The 16930-nt window shown below is 37.4% G+C and overlaps 2 protein-coding genes across 2 annotated transcripts; one reads left to right on the top strand and one right to left on the bottom strand.

The window, feature by feature from the left end:
* On the bottom strand, positions 1-6241 carry LOC131968112 (serine/threonine-protein kinase pim-2-like). Its single transcript, XM_059328856.1, has 8 exons — positions 6103-6241; positions 5055-5525; positions 3173-3285; positions 3049-3096; positions 2721-2942; positions 539-716; positions 272-445; positions 1-163 (listed from the first exon to the last, which is right to left on the bottom strand). The coding sequence occupies exons 1-8, from the start codon at positions 6146-6148 to the stop codon at positions 72-74; spliced, it is 1344 nt and encodes a 447-aa protein (XP_059184839.1). The 5' UTR covers positions 6149-6241; the 3' UTR covers positions 1-71.
* A 5731-nt stretch (positions 6242-11972) lies between these two features.
* Positions 11973-15049, top strand: LOC131963779 (pre-miRNA 5'-monophosphate methyltransferase). Its single transcript, XM_059328383.1, has 2 exons — positions 11973-12316; positions 14262-15049. The coding sequence occupies exons 1-2, from the start codon at positions 12113-12115 to the stop codon at positions 14811-14813; spliced, it is 756 nt and encodes a 251-aa protein (XP_059184366.1). The 5' UTR covers positions 11973-12112; the 3' UTR covers positions 14814-15049.
* Positions 15050-16930: the final 1881 nt, after the last annotated feature.

Genomic DNA, 16930 nt, shown 5'->3' with positions numbered 1-16930 from the left:
TGTATAAGACCAAAGGATGGAGTTCATTGGAGTCAGTTGGCTCAGCCCAATGGGTGGTCGGTTGTGCAGGATTAGGAGAACCAGGGGTGCAGCAGAATCTGCTCCAGAGTGCCGCGCTCCTGAGGGTTCACAGCCAAACACACCTCCAACAAGTCCTGGCAGTCTGAGAAGAAAGCAGAGTTTAAGCTGCAGTTCTTTGGAAAATGGAAGGAAGGAAATAACTTTTCACACTATAAGTACCACAACTCAGGACGGTATTGAGGCTTCTTACCTTTGGACAGCTCAGTGTTTATGATAATTTTCTTGTGAAGGAACTCCAAGGTGGTGAAATTTTTGTAGCCGTCCAACAGTTCATAGAGCAGAGCGCCCAGCTGCCAGACTGTGCTGGGTTCCGCCTCGTATGTGCCAAGCCGGTAAAACTCTGGAGGGATGTAGGCATCGGTTCCTACAATACACAGAGAGAAACATATCATGAGTAAGATTGACTGATCAGTCCAGAGATCAACTGATGGATGAAGAGCAGAGGCCAACAGCGTACCATAGAAGGAGCGGTACGGTATCTTCTTCACCAAGCAGCCACATCCAAAGTCTATGATTCTCACACGAGGGACATCCGAGCTTAAATCAACGAGGACATTTTCTGCTTTAATGTCCCGATGGAAGACTCCAAGAGAGTGCATCTTAACTGCTGCTTCCACCAGCTGCTTCATGATGTTCTGAGACAGAGATAAAGAGAAACAGATGAGTTGGAGCAGAGTGGAGAAGGAAGTGTAAGGAGACACTCAAACCATTATGGGACAGTTTTGCAGCTTTCACACAAAAACGTTAGTGATTGAGTTTGGTTTAGGGCTGCACGATTTGGGGGAAAAAACCCCATTATCATTATTTTGCACGTCACTGCTGTGTGCATCATCGATTAGTGTCACTTTCCATTGTGTATGAGCTTCTTGCAGTGCTTTTTCTAACCTGGCGTTAATGGTGTAGTGGGTTGTAAAGTTGGTTATTTTTTTCTAAATGCTACACATAAAGATGTTTCTTAATTTGATAATTTTTTGTCTATTTGCTGCGTGCTGAGCTCTCAGGGCCGACATACATTTTTCATTTTAGGAACCCTTTATAAAGGTTGATTACTATTAAGTGGTAACCAAATAGGCTAAGTTTGGTATGCACTGCATTGACGCCATTTCTAATGAGTACACTGTGCAAATACAGAAAAATCTGCATTCAACTTTTCCACATAACAAATACACACATGTAGTCTGGTGCGAATGATCTGCTAGATTGGAGCTAGTGTCAACAACTAGCGAATTTCGGGTCTTATTAATTTCTGCATTGGGTAGTTAATGTCATCTACATTATCATCTTCAGAGCATTCGAGACATATTGTCTTTTATTTAAAGGTTGAGGTTGTTGTTATGGTGTTTGTCGTACAAAATATGGATGTTGAGAAATAAAATGAATACTCTGGTGTGCACCAAAACAACCGGTCCGAGACCTCTTGCAGAGAGGGTCGCGGTCCGTTTCCAAACGGACCCTACTGCGGTTCTATTCCACTGTGAACATAAGCCGATCAGAATCCGACCCAGTAAAAGGAAATGAACCAAAACGCAGTGGATTGTGGGCCACCTGTGTCGCGGAATTTACTCAGATAATATTATAAAGATGAAATTTGTGTCATTTAGTTTCACTCTGGCTACCACTGAGCAAAAGCTAATTTGTCATTGCAGAATTATCATAATTGCTCAAAATAACTTAATATGTACCTTTGTGGTAGAAGCAGATCGTTGTAGGAGCATCAAGGCTCGCCTTCTCTGATTATACAGCTGTCTGATCGCAGCTCGTTGTAAATAATGGATCAACACATTATTGACGACCCCGAGCCTCAACAGGAGCTCCTTCTGAGCGTTTCTCTCCAAATTAGTTTGGTCGGAACACCAGAGCAGATTAAGGCCAGTAAAATTAAACACACTCAGTTTGCGCTAGGTTCCACGTTGCTTTGTTTAAATTTTTCACCGCCAACTTTTCAACCAATGAAAAATAATAGTGTGAGTAGATTTCCAGCTCTCCACCTTCATACACGCCCCTCTTTAAATCTTTTTTTGTTATTTGGTCCGCTTATATTTCTGCACTTTGAAAGCAAACCAGACTAAATACAAAACGAACCAAATGTAGCAAATTTCACTCTGATTGGGACCAAGGTTATAATAGTTTTGGAATTTTCATTAGTTTTAGTTTTTTTGTAATGGGGTATTTGTTGGGTGCCAGATTAAAAAAAGTCACAATAAAGCTTTTATTTCCTTTGTCTGATCCATCTCAGCCCCAATAAGTTTATTAAGTCATAAAACCAGATAGATGAAATGGATTTCATATCAACCAAAAAGGTTTACATATGAAAAAAAAGTTGACAAAGACGAAAAACGAACTTTAGTTAGTTTTAGTTAGTTTTGTAACCACACAATACAGTTTCAGTAAGTTATCGTTTTTTAAAAAACTCTCATTTTTATTTTTATTTCAGTTAACGAAAATGTTTTTTCAATTCTAGTTTTCATTATTTCGTTAGTTTTCGTTAACTATAATAACCTTGATTGGGACGAACCAAACGGACTCGGGTCTTAAAACTCTCCTCTGACACTGACAAAATTCAAAATGATCTCAGTGCAGCTTTAAGGTCACCTCTTGCACACATAGACACAAAAACAAGCTCCAGCCAGCTCCAGTACCTTTGTCTGGTCTTCCCTCAGGAACCCATTGTTGTTATCGAGGTAGGTCAGCAGGTCCTCACAGGGGACTGGTCTCTCCATGACAAGCAGGACCTCCGGGCCCAGATCATACCAGTCTAATAATGTCACGGCAGCATGTTTCCCCAGTGACTCCGCTCCACCTGCCACTCTCAGCATGAGAAGCACCTCCAATGGCACCATGTGCGTCTTTCCATTTAAAACCTACAAACAACACAATGTTTCAGTATAGATGTGGGTGTTTGTGGATGTTTTTCTAGCAAAGTTCAACATTGATTTTGGTGCTGAGACATCAGATCAAATCACTCACCACTGGTCGATTCCGCACAAGAGCTTCAGGGATGTGTTTGATCGCCACCTACAGGACACAATCACCACAACTTTAGTTGGTGCAGGGAGAGACGGCTGTGTGTGCATGTGTGATGTGAGAATACCATATATTTATTACTTACTGGTAAGTTGTCAGATTTTCTTTCTCCAGCATAAACTGTTCCGTAGCCGCCTTCTCCGAGCTGGTGAAGCTGCAGGTACTTGGCCTCAAAATTTTCTTCAAACACAAACACAGATTCATGTTTTAATATTTTTAAACAAAAGATGAGCTTGATGGTTGAAATCAGTTATTGTTAACCTGTGGTTCAGTAAAGTCTTCTTCTAGTTTTTCCCCCATTATAGCTGACAAAACTCACTTAAAAATCACAAACTTTTGCTTGTTTTGTATTAGTTTTCTTCAGTCACAGAGGCAATACTTTGATATTTGGGGAAATACAGTTATTTGTTTTTTAGCCAAAAAATTGTACGGTAAATATAAAACTATATATATTTAAAGCTCAATCAAGAACTAATTGAAATATACTTTTAAAAAAACATTGCAAAGTCAATATCTCTTTTTAATTTAATAATTTAAAATATAGAAGGGATCCTATTCATTTTTATTTTGTCTCATTATTATACTTATTTACTTCTTTTTCTTCTTTTTCTTTTTTTTTAAAAACATGACCTAATACCACCAGTAGCAGGTTAACTAGCTAAAGACTAAAAGCAGGGGGAAGCACCAGCACATCTAAAGCTCACTTAATAACACTTTATATCTTGTTTGTTTTAGCTGTTTACCTGTAGTTGCTGCAGTGTTGACGCATTTTTGAAGCATGAATGATTTTTTAAGCATAAATGTGATTGCCAGTCATATGACTTCAACAACAACACTGTATACGTAGACAATAGAGGTGGGGGAAATATCCATACTGCATTGTATCGCAATATTTTGCGTGGCAACATTATTCATGGCCGCCATGTATTGATATTTAGCGGACTAGCCATCAGTATTTTCGCCATATTTTTTGATATACTGGAGATACTGGTTTCATAAGAAACTAGAATATCTAAGGAATCTATAGGCACCATGTGTCAGGATATCGTATATATTTTGCGTGGCAATATTATATCGATTCATGGCCGCCAAGTATCGATATTCAGGAATATACTGGATTTACTGGTATCATATGAAACTAGAAGATCAAGGGAATCTATAGGCACCATGTGTCAGGATATCCTGTCGTAATAAAGCTGCAAAGTTAGGCTTTTTTTATGTTTCAAAGTCGAGCTAGTTAAAGTACATACATGTTTGATATCAGTTCAGTTCAGTTTGACTGAATACTTTGTTGGTCAGTGGGTTTGACTCTCATTGTGGAGAAATAAAAAGACTGAAGTGAGATGAATAGACTGAGAATTTTCTCTTATTTGACAAAACAAATCTTGATTGAATTTAATTTTGTATACACAAAATGAAGTTAAACAGTTAAATCGCAATATATTGTATTGCAATACTCACCATATCGCAAAATGCTTAAAATCGTAATAATATCATATAGTGACTCAATTATTGGGATAAAATATGTATGTTTACGTATATGTTTGGACGGGTTGATGGTCCTTTCATTGTCCTAGTACTTGTTACTCTGTTCAATAACAATAAAGTTGAATCTCATCAAAATGGTATTGTGGGGCCTCTGGTGATTCACACCTCTAGTAGACGATGACCTTTTTATATCCCCAACAAACCTCTGTATCTCAGTTAGTCACCAACCAGAGACTCCCTTATCGGCTTATATTCTGTTGTAGAAGAAAATCTCTCAAGCTTGTTCTAACCATAGACCTTATTTCAGGCAACAAAACAAAAACTAATCGAATTAAATTGAATCTAGATGAGGGACCCAGAAGTACAAAATTGCTGACTCAGTTCTGGGTGTTAGGAGTCCTACCACACACAGTATATGCTCACACACTCTCCTCTCATTGTCTTTCACACTGTCAGTGTACCTGTGCTGGTCCTGACGGAGCAGGATGGCGTCTCATTGTTCTGCCGGGAGGTTGAAGGGCTGCAGGAGCTCGGGGAGACTTCACTGGGAGACTCCTTGGTAGGTTCACCAGCGTTGGTGTCGGAGTTTCCAGTTCTCTGCCTCTTACAGGGCGTCTCTCTTTCGGTGCTGGCTTTTCTCTTGGTCCCTTCAGCTGTCACATCCTCCACTGGCACCTCAGCGGGTTCACTGATGCCGGAGTTGTTTTCGTGACCCCTCTGCTTTTTTCCGGGGCTTTGTTCTGCTGTTGGGGCCTTTTCATTGGTCTCTCTGGCTGTCGCAGTCTCCACTGTCACCTCAGGGGGTTCGCTGGCACCCCTTTGCCTTTTTCTGGGTGGCTCTGAGTAACTTATGCTGACCTTGTGTTTGTTACTTGTCACCCTACAGTCGTCCCCAATGCAGTAGTTGGGTTCAGTAGTGCTGCCACTGCTCTCTACACATGAAATAAACCCAGATAACTGGTTCATATTGCATGATTCTGCAAAACTCTATATTGTAAGTTCAACATTGTTTTGTAAATTTTTACTTTTTACTCCACTAAATTTATTTTACAGCTCTAGAATAATACTTAGCCATTAAGCCTACTGACTACCTTCATTTGTTCAGTTCATTTGGCTTATAAATACTTTATTACTTTTACTTGAGTCCAATCTTGTAACACTGGACTTGTAATAGTGTTTTTGAAGAGTAGTTCTGATACTTTTAAGTGATTACTAACTCTTATTTAGCACACAGCCTACCTGCAAAATACTATTATCACACTGCAACTAAAGTCCAGCTGATAAAGTCACTATGTAGAGTCTTTCAAAAATGATTTATCAAAACAAGTGAAAAAAGTGACTATGAAGTCACAATTTAACTCGTTTAAAGAACCTTCTGTTTGTATGTTGAGACAAGTAAGAATAAACCAGGTATATATACATACTTAAATCAATATCAACAAAGATCACGTCTCTTCAAGAAGACAGGAACTTTCTGTCTACAGTTATTTAACAGGATTTCACACTCACTTGAACCATTCTCTGAGTCCAGAGAATAAAGAGTCTTTTCATCCATGTTGCTTTGTAAGCGCTCGGTACAAATATTTGAGAAAATATTTCACTGTGAGTATCAAGAAGTTGTGTGTCTCTCTGCTGATAATATGTGAGTGTGAGTGAATTATCATCTCTCTGAGAGTTCTGAGGTTCTGTGTTCTGATTTTTGAAAATCAAGGTTCTATTCCGTGACAATACTAATGGAACACAGGCTGAAATAACTAGAGTGGCCAAAATAACTGCTAAAAACACAAAATAGTCCAAAAGCTAAATCAAAAACAATAAAAAGAGACTAATAATGACTATCTCTGGATTGTTTGGGCACTGTAAGCACAACATCATAATGGTGAATGTGTTAGCAAGTTTTTTTTAACACACATGAGATAGTTATGGTCCAACATTAGCTTTTATTTGTAGCCATTTTTCTATTCACCTGATGAATATAAGTAATATTCTCTAAAATTTAAGTGCTGATTTAGTCTCCACCAACTGAAAAGTACTTTTCACTTTGTTTAATAAACTATTTACACTTTTATATAAAGACACATTTGACCTCAAGGTCACAAATCGGCTTCTAGGGATGGGTGTTTGTAAGAAACCTGCCAACTTGAGAATCTATCGCATTAAGGATCAACTAATAAATTAATCGCTATGTTTTTATCCATACTCCTTATAAATACTCCTCCTTATACATACTAAAACATGCATACTTGGGGAAAATCAAAGATAAATATACAGTCCTATGCAAACGCCTGTTTTGATAATGGCCCTTTTTATTTTCAAAGAACGAAAAGGGACTTCCTGTTGATCGTTGAACTAATGTTAACTCTCGTGAGGTTAAACTGAGAAGATGACTTCAAGGAGTTCAAAGTTTTATGTTTTAGCCCCTGAAGAGGCATGAGGTTAGTTTTCACAGTAATCTTGCGTATTTAAATGTGTTTTGTGTTTAAATAAGTTTTGGATCAAATTAAAGCTAGTAATTCATGCTAGCAAGGTTTGATACAGTAAGCTAGTTTTGCTCCAATTAATACCATTTCTATTTCTGTGTGTTTTATAATTGTTTTTGCAACTTTCCGTTTTGTGTCTCAGTTCAGTTATACTGATACGTAGTCAGAGATAAAAATTAAAATAAAAAAATACATAGATCGATTAAAAATTCCACGTGATCGATCAAATTCTTAACGACCATTAATCATCATCGATTAATTATTCCAATCTCTACTTTGTCAAATAAACTATTTACACTCGCTATCAAGACACTTGCACATTTGACCTCAAAGTCACAAATAGTTTCTACCAGAGGCAGGGACAAACTGTCCTTGTATTGCATGTTACAAGTAGGTCTCAAGTCTTTACACTCAAGTTCCAAGTCAAGACAAATTAAGACAAACGGGTCCTGAGTTTTGTGTTTTAAGTCTTAAACAAGTTGAAAGCTCTCTTGACTGAATTTAATGCCATTTCAATAACTTATGAATGCTTTTTAATGAGCAAAATAATTCACAATAATGATATTATTGCTGTATCTGAAGTGCTATCAGTCAAATTCATCTTTAATCATGTCATGCTTTTTCTTTTCTTTTTTTCTTCAAAGAATTAACAACTATGAACAGTGAAAAGTCAACTACATTAACTGATGGACAAAAAAATAAAAACAAGGTGCCTGATTTTTTACAGGATATTATCATACAACCTCAATGCCCAAAAGTTGGGACTTTGTGCGAAAGGTAAATAAAAGTAGAATGCATCAAATTCAGAATTCCAAGTGTAAATTTACAAAAGAAAAAATATTTTTTTTCAGTTTGAACATTAAAATAAAAGAAAGAAGCTATCTTCACATATAGGCATATGTTATTGATACCTATGTTGTCACCAGAAAAGTTGAATTGGACATGTATACTGCATCATCTGAATTTGCTGCACCGAGCCCCTTCTCGCTGTACTTTTATTTTTTTGTATGCATCTCTTTAATCCATTCATCTATTTATTTTGTTTGGGGGTGGGTGCTTGCATATGTTATGTATGTCTTTGTATGTTTATTACAAGAAAACATACAACAGTTTTTCCCCCCCGACAGACAGCACATGCTATACAAAGTTAGGCAAAAAATAAATAAATAAAAACAGTTCTAGTTTGTCTCCAGTCCACAATAGGTTCTCATGATCGCCAGTCAGAAAACCGTCTACCCATCAACAGAAGATTTTTCAGATCTGCAGGTATATAATCAAGAAAGGGTGTCCAAACAATTAAAAACAATTCGTCCTTTCCTTTTACAGCAGCTTGTAATCTTTCATGAGGGAGGATATCAAAGATCTCCCTGTACCAAAGGGTGACACTAGGTGGAAGGGTTTTGATCCAATTTTTTAATATACACTTTCGAGCAACGAGAAGGAGTTTATCAAGGAGCTTATGATGTGACACAGTGAGATGTAAGTCCCTAGAGGGAAGGCATAGGAGGAAAACCCCAGGGTCTTTGTTAATTTGTATTTTAAATATCCCACTGACCACCTTTGAAATAAGTGACCAAAATCTGGAGATTAGTTTACATTCCCAAAAGTAATGGAAATACGTCCCCCTTTCTAAGTTGCACTTGGTACACAGAGGAGATATGGAGTGGTTAATTTAAGTGTTTATTTTAAGTGTTTAATTTTTAGTGTTTAAAATAACAGGAGTAATATGCAGCCTGTGAAGTATCTTGTACTGAGTTTCTCTCAGCTGGTTACAAGTAGATGTGGTCCTTATCAGGCGTATAGTAGCCAGCTAATCATCCTCAATATATTCATTGTTCAAGTCTTTTTCCCATCTATAAGAGATATCTGGTAAATGGTATGTAAAGGAAGAACCCAGAAGTGAGTAAAATGATGCTATAAGATGTCCCCTGTCCTTGCGCTCCAGGAGAAATTTTTCAGCATCACTGTAAGGGGTGTTAGTAGAGAAAAAGGTGGTCAGTGAAGACACAAAATGTCTAATCTGTAAATACCCAAAGAAATGGTGTCTGGGAATATTAAATGTTTCCTGTAATTGCTGGAAGGACAGTAAAGTATGACCTCTCAATAAATCGCCAATTACATGAATTCCCTTGTCTCTCCAAGAGAGGAACGTGGGTGAGCTGACACTTGCAGGAAAGTCAGGATTTTGGGTTATGGGGGACAATGAGGACTTAACATTTTTTCTTCCCAGATATTTAGATATATCGTGCCATATCCTGACGCTGTTGTAAATAATAAGATTGCGTTTTACTTCTGGATTTATCTTCTTTGCCTCACATGTGATTAAGCTCCATGGGGAATAAGGGTGGCAGGCCCAGGAATCAATACAGGGCTCTCTCTCAACATACGAATGTAACCAAACCCAGAAGTGGCGCGCATGACAAGCCCAGTTATAAAACAACATATTAGGCATAGAAAGCCCACCCATGTCTGTAGATAATTGTAATATCTTAAGCCTCTGTCTAGGTTTTCTGCCTTGCCAAATAAATTTGGAAAATGCCTTCTCTAAGTCTAGGATGATTTTCCTTGATAAATATAACAGGAGCATTTGTAAAGGCTACAAGAGTCGAGGGAGTACATTCATCTTAACAAGACTGATTCGACCAAATAGGGAAATGGGTAAGTTCTGCCATCTTTCCAAGTCTCTTTTGACTGAAGTACATATTGGGGCAAAGTTTAATTTTCGCAGATCCCTCAAGTCTGAGGACATTTTTATCCCCAAATAAGTAAAGCCAGATCTTGACCATCTGAATGGGAAATTCTCCCAAACATCTGCAGTATTCAGGTCTCCCAGTGGCATAGCTTCAGATTTACTAAAATTAATTTTGTAACCAGATATGACGCTAAACCTATTGAAAATGTCCATTATTGCAGAAATTGATGGCTGAGGGGAGGACAAAAACACAAGGATGTCGTCCGCATATAAGGCAATTTTGTGTTCCCTATGCCCCATTGTTATTCCCTTCACACCTGTATGAAGTCGAATAGTTTCAGCTAATGGTTCCAATGCTAAGGCAAAGAGGAGCGGGCTGAGAGGGCAACCCTGGCGGACACACCTGTGCAAAGCATAGCAGGGACAAAACTGTTTTTGTGTCTTTTTGTTCTACACCTAGGGATTGTAAACCTACGCCCAGAGGGGAGGAGCTGAAATTCTGTGTGCAATGGATGGGAACTGTCATTTAAAATTGAACCAGTAATGCGCTGTAATTGTTTTGTGTACAAGGTCTCCACGTTGAGCTGTGGCTCACCAATCAGTCTGCTAGACCACTTTACTATTTGGTTGACTGAGTTTTTATTTTTCAATGAAAGGTTGCCGTTGGGGTGTGTGCGTTACAGGGGCCAGTCTATACCACCCCTATGAATTTCATTGCCTTAAGTGTTATAGTGTGGCCACGGTACCAAATATGAAATTAGACTGCCACCACAGTGCCACCTCGGCCCGATCAATAAAACCTTAAAGGGTTATCCTCAGGAGGGCATTGACAATAATTGTACCAAGTTTTGTATAATAATGCACAAACTATCCCTTTAATCCTCATACAGTGTCTGAAGGAGGACTCTTAACTGATATGTATAAGTTCGAAGAGGCAAGTAGCAATGGTGGAAAGTAACTATGTATAAAAATTTGAGGTACTTTTATGTACATTTTATGTAACTTTATACTTCTACTCCACTACATTTTGAGACATATATTGTACTTTTTATTCCTCTACATTTAGCTGACAGCTTTACTTACTTTTCAGGTCAAGATTTAAAATGAAAAACATGATACATTTAAAATGATTACCCATTTTTTAAAATTAAACCACTTAAAAGTTTATTAGGTAGTTAAAATGAGCGGAGTGGAGTCATTTCACAGTGTGGTATTAGTACTTTTACTGAAGTAAAGGATCTGAACACTTCTTCCACTTCCAACACTTCTTCTTTTTTACTTCTTTACTTTTTTTTTTACATTTATTTTTTTTACATTTATTTTTTTTTCTTTATTTTATTTTATTTTTTAAATTTTATTTTTTAAATTTTTATTTTTAAATTTTTATTTTTAAATTTTTAAATTTTTAAATTTTTAAATTTTTAAATTTTTAAATCTTTTAATTTAAAATTTTAATTAAATTGCGCAATGACCAGAAAGACCGCGCATGCGCAGAAGCGGAAAAAGCCGCGCATGCACTTTTTTTTTGCTTCTGCGCATGCGCAGCTTTTCTGCTTTCTGCGCATGCGCGGTCTTTCTGCGCTTTTGCGCATGCGCGTCTTTTTTTGCTTCTGCGCATGCGCGGCTTTTCCCGCTTCTGCGCATGCGCGGTCTTTCTGGTATGCACAGAAACCCGCGCATGCGCAGAAGCGAAAAAAGCCGCGCAGAAAGAAAATGTTAAAAAATTAAAACAATTATAATAAAATGTTTTTTAAAAATATATATAAAAAAAATATAAAAAATATATAAAAATAATATAAAAAATTAAAAAAAATTAAAAATTAAAAAAAAATTAATAAATTAAAAAATTTAAAAAATTTAAAAATTTAAAAAATTAAAATTTAAAATTTAAAAAAATAAAAAATTAACGAAGTACAAATAAAAAAATAAATAAAAAAATTATCAAAAAATTATCAAAAAAAGAAAAAAAGAATAATAATACCACACTGTGAAATGACTCCACTCCGCTCATTTTAGCTACCTAATAAACTTTTAAGTGGTTTAATTTATAAAAATGGGTAATCATTTTAAATGTATCATGTTTTTCATTTTAAATCTTGACCTGAAAAGTAACTAAAGCTGTCAGCTAAATGTAGAGGAATAAAAAGTACAATATATGTCTCAAAATGTAGTGGAGTAGAAGTATTTACATAAAATGTACATAAAAGTACCTAAAAGTATAGTTTTCTTGTTTGTGTAGTTTTTATGGTTACTGAATAGTATAAAAGTTAACCACAAACATAGGAGCACTAATTCGACTGCAGCTCATGTTTCCACCCGGACGTATTTTGGAGTGGCCCACAGCACGATGGCAACATGTTCGCCAAGCACCGGTGATGTTGATGAAACAAATGATCCCGGAGCGGCTCCATACGGAAACTTTATAAACTATTACACCTTCAACCCTCCGGAGAACCGCTTGAGTCTGATCCCAGCCACATTACTGCAAGATTTAGGTTACAGCGACGGACGCCAGACCACTCTGATCCTGGACGTGGGCTGCAACTCAGGGGTAATGTCACCAAAGATACTGGATATAAACTTCTAAACTGTCTCTGATGTTACTCTGGGACATTTAACTCTATGAAGTCTTGGGCTTTTTGTCCATTTTTGAATCCTTTGTCATCCTGCCTGTATACGCTACTAAAAAATGTTTAAATGCCATGTTGGTATTTTTTTCCAGCACAACCTCACCTATATGACCTAATAATATATTTTTTTTATTCGGACTCACTGGATCAACATTTTGAACCAAAAAGAAACAAAGACAAACCAACATGAATTTGATCTTGTGATTTTTTGTGATCCTGTCATCCAACTCTGGTTTTTATTCTAGTGTGACTCTATTTTATTTGTTTCTTGTGTGTTTAGCATAACAATTTTGGTCATTTTGTGTCCTTTTTTTTAGTAATTTTGTGTCTTTTTGGTAATTTTGTGTCTTTTTTTTAGTCCTTTAGTCCAACATAAAATGTGATTATTATTTATTTTACTTTCAAAACACTATCATGCTCAATAAAGAATTTTAAATGATGCAAAGGTTGCAAATCTAACATATAAGAGGGTTACATCCAGTTCTATAATTTTATACAAATTATATTTGACCTTGTCTCCAGTTTTACTTGGTATATCATCATCAAACTGAAACTGGCCTCATGGAGTTTACAGCCAGAACTTAAGAGGTAAATTTACAGTAGAGCTCCACGCTGCTTTGTTTTTACGTCTTTGTTTACATGTTACGGATGTGAAAAAGAAGTCATGATTTGGCGCTTTTGGAGACTCCAGAGGGTTAACAGTGCTACTAAACCCTCTGAACCTGTGATGCAGTTTCAGGACATTTTTTGCTCTTTTTTACATTTTATTGTTTACTGTGGCCTTGTATTTCACTAAAATATATAAAATATTTAAGTTCTGCACCTCCATGGAATCAGGACAGTCATGGCTAGAAGTGGGAACAAATGTCTTTTGTGCAGAATAACCTAATACATTTTATAAAGTCTATGAGAATAACACAGTTATAATGGAACATATATATACAACACTTTGCCCACAAGTGTCATTGTGTCTCCACATGCTATTTGCATTTTTACAAACTCTACTTGCAACTTCTCCTGTCCTCTCCTCTTTGCTCTGTGTAAACAGCCTGCAGTTCTGACTGATTTTCAGTGAATATTTTCTTCATGTGACCGTTCATCTCAGCAGAATCAATCATGGCTTCATACTGTTGCTGAGCAGAACAGAACTTAATGTTTTTATCAGGATCTAGTTTATTCCAAAAGAGGTTTTTTTGGCAATGTTTTAAATGAGACATGTAGAATAGTGATATAATAAGTGATTTTGACAGAAATATCACAACTTTCTTCTTCAAAGTTATTTTTATTGTGATTTTGACAAGTAGTCTTTAAATACATGGTCTTAGTAATACAATGAAAATGTTAGAAATATCACAATTTTAAGCTTCGTTCAAAATATAAAAAAAAATGATCTGTTCAAAGACTGTCGGGAAGTTCAATTGTCGCCAACAGAGGCAGTTTTTACAGTTTTCTTCTATGATAAACGGTAGTCTATCATTTTCTACTTCAATTTTTACTACTTTTACTTTTCTGACGATCAATTGCATCTTTTACTCTTTGTATATTTTATTCATTCTTTTATTGTTGCGTTTTGTTGTTAACATATGCTGTGAAGCACTTTGAGCAGCATTTTATGGATGAAAGGTGCTAAACAAATAAACATATTATTTTTATTTCTAATACTCCTCACAGTACTCTTCATACTCTTCATAACTTATATTTTTAATGCAGGATTTTTACTTGAAACAGTATTTTTTACACTGTATAATTTGCTACTTTTGCCAAAGTAAATAATCACAGTACTTGTTATGATTTTGAATACAATTTGAAATGAAATAATAAACAGTATCTGTCCACATAACAATTTTTTTCCGCTTTGAATTGCAGGAACTGAGTGTAGCTTTTTACAAGCATCTGGTGCCGGAGCCAGTGTGCCATGAGGAGTCAGACAGGAGGAAAGTGAATCTCCTGGGTTTTGACTTGGATGAGATCCTGATCGAGCGGGCTCAGCAGAACAACCCTCTGCCTGGCAGCATCTCCTTCATCCCGCTGGACGTCACCAAAGACACCGACCAGCTGCAGGCGCACCTCAGCCAGCACGGCTGCTCCCACTTCCACCTGTGTCTGTGCCTGGCTGTCACCATGTGGGTCCACCTGAACCACGGAGACACCGGCCTGCTGCAGCTGCTCTCCCGCCTGGCCTCCATCAGCCAGCACCTCCTGCTGGAGGCGCAGCCCTGGAAGTGCTACCGATCAGCGGCCCGGCGGCTGAGGAAGCTGGGCCGCTCAGACTTTGATCATTTTAAGTCGCTGAAGATCCGTGGAGACGTGGCGCAACACGCCAGGGAGCATCTGGAGAGACACTGTGGCATGGAGCTGGTCCAGAGCTTCGGGAGCACCACGTGGGACCGCAAGCTGCTGCTCTTCAAACGGAGATGATGAGTTTTTGTCTGCTGCCACAAAAAACATCACCAGGAGAACAAAGGCACCAAACAAGGACAAACTTTTAATTGATTATTTTTTTTGTTTGTCACTCAACAATGCCAAATATTCTCTAGTTCTTTATAAATGCTTTTTTGTTTTGTTTTGTGTTCTGACAAAACAAGCAAACTGAGGAAGTTTTAAACCTCTAGAAATATTTTGTGAACGTAAATATTAAAAAAAGAAAACATGTACACAGTGTCAAAATGTTTTGTAGCAGCTGCAGAAACATGTTTATTAATGAGAGAAAATGTTTTGTGCACAGAAATATAACTTGCACATGTGCAAAGCTGCAGAAATATTTTGTGTATGTTCAATACAAATGTATGCAGGAATAGTTTCAACTGTGAGCTTTCACAAAGTCTGAAACTTTGCTCCACAGGTGGTCACTCATCATATCCACCAGGGGATGCTCACAGCCCAACTGTGGTGCTACTTTACTGTCTGGTGTATTTCTCTTTTGAGTTATCTGACAATTTTCAATCTGATAAAACCACTTTACATGGAAGCAGCCAATCCTTTTTATTGACATTACAAATTGTGTGTGTTATGGGCCGAAGGACTCTAATGCTGCGTTCGATTGCACTTGGATCTCGGAAAGATCCGAGTTGGAAATTCCAACTTCCGAGGTAAATGTGTTTCATTGCTCAACCTCGGAAAACATGGCCGGCCACAGCAAATTGATGTTTGTTTGGATGTCTTTCGAGCATTTAAAAATTTAATTTAAATTTAAATTTAAAAATTCTGGGGAAGTAGCTACATCAGCTACCTGGTACAGATTCTCTGGGTCCAGATATAGGGTGGAATTGTGGTCTGAAAATACTTAACAGACAAAAATATAATTAAATCTTATCAATTTCCAGGAAAAAAAATTAAAAGAAGTGCAGTATTACACATTATAGACGAATGTAGTTTAAATACGGGACAAACTATAATATTTTTTACACTTTTACTGTGCTTTTTTGTCCCTACTTCGCTTACACAAACTCTTTAATTAACAGAGTGGTAGTGCAAATACCACTACAAAGTAATCCTACACTTTTAGTAACACAAATGCTAAATTAAACTACACATAACAGACTCAATGTTGAAGATGAAGTGACTGTTTTCCACGTATTTCCGACCTACTCTGGCTACTTGGATCCTACCCCGATTCCCAAGTAGGAATCCCGAGTCCAAGGGCCATTCTATTGCACTTTTCCAACTCGGAGGTCGGATCTTTCTGAGTTCCGAGTGCAATCGAACGCAGCATCAAACCCAGGTCCCAGGTTTCACTCAGCCTTGCTCGTCAGGAGCTATTGGGTGCACCTGTGATGTTCTCCCTCAGCTGACTGCAATCAGTTATGATGGGGCTGCAGCTTCTAGCTCAGTTGGTTGTGTTTCCAGAGAGTCAACACCATCAGCTGGCTTTCTGTTTGAGTGAAAAGAGTTTGATTGTGTGATTATTCCTTTTGGCCATGCACTTTATTCCTCCCCTTTCCAGTGACTCCCAGTTCACTTTTGTCTATCATTTGTATAGACACAGTGGGCTGCTGTGGGGAGTTTCATTCTCACATCACCTTTATAACCCAAGGGCCCATTTTGCTTTGACCCCTATCACAATTTGTGCAGTTTTTGTTAGTTTCCCAACCTGCAACCCCTGTCTGTCTGTGTTTAGTGTGTCAGTGCTGTGTGTTGGTTTTAGGACTACAGCCAAACATTTTACTATTCCCATAAGATATGAGCATAGTCAAACAAATCTGATATTTCAACTCTACAGAAGAAAATGCAAATAAAAAGCTATTATCTCTAATACAGATTTGACAATTATGAATTCCTAAGAAACATTTACATTTTATAATTTGGTATGAAGTTTTCCAAGTTCCCACAAGTGTCATGAATATAGGGGGGCAAAAACATGGGTCTCCACATCTTAAACATAGTGGACCATTTGTTTCTTTACAACCTCTACTTGCAACCTCTGAGGTGCTCTCCTCTCTGTACTGTGCAAGCAGCCTGCAGTTGTCTGATATTCAGTTAATATTTTCTTCATGTGTTCAACTGTTCAACTCAGCAGAATCAATCGTGGCTTCACA

This window comes from Centropristis striata, chromosome 3 (genome assembly GCF_030273125.1).
Source record: "Centropristis striata isolate RG_2023a ecotype Rhode Island chromosome 3, C.striata_1.0, whole genome shotgun sequence".
NCBI lineage: Eukaryota > Metazoa > Chordata > Actinopteri > Perciformes > Serranidae > Centropristis > Centropristis striata.
The sequence above is the reverse complement of the archived record's forward strand: the minus strand, read 5'-3'. Positions and strand labels throughout refer to the sequence as shown.

What these genes read in the sequence shown, in the direction of transcription:
- LOC131968112 (XM_059328856.1), bottom strand. Translation starts at nt 6,148, where the DNA reads ATGGATGAAAAGACTCTTTATTCTCTGGACTCAGAGAATGGTTCAA. An exon ending in TGAGGGAAGACCAGACAAAG is followed by an intron (nt 717 to 2,720) that starts GTACTGGAGCTG and finishes TCTCTGTCTCAG; the next exon opens with AACATCATGAAGCAGCTGGT. An exon ending in ACCGTACCGCTCCTTCTATG is followed by an intron (nt 446 to 538) that starts GTACGCTGTTGG and finishes TGTGTATTGTAG; the next exon opens with GAACCGATGCCTACATCCCT.
- LOC131963779 (XM_059328383.1), top strand. Translation starts at nt 12,113, where the DNA reads ATGGCAACATGTTCGCCAAGCACCGGTGATGTTGATGAAACAAATGAT. An exon ending in ACGTGGGCTGCAACTCAGGG is followed by an intron (nt 12,317 to 14,261) that starts GTAATGTCACCA and finishes TTTGAATTGCAG; the next exon opens with GAACTGAGTGTAGCTTTTTA.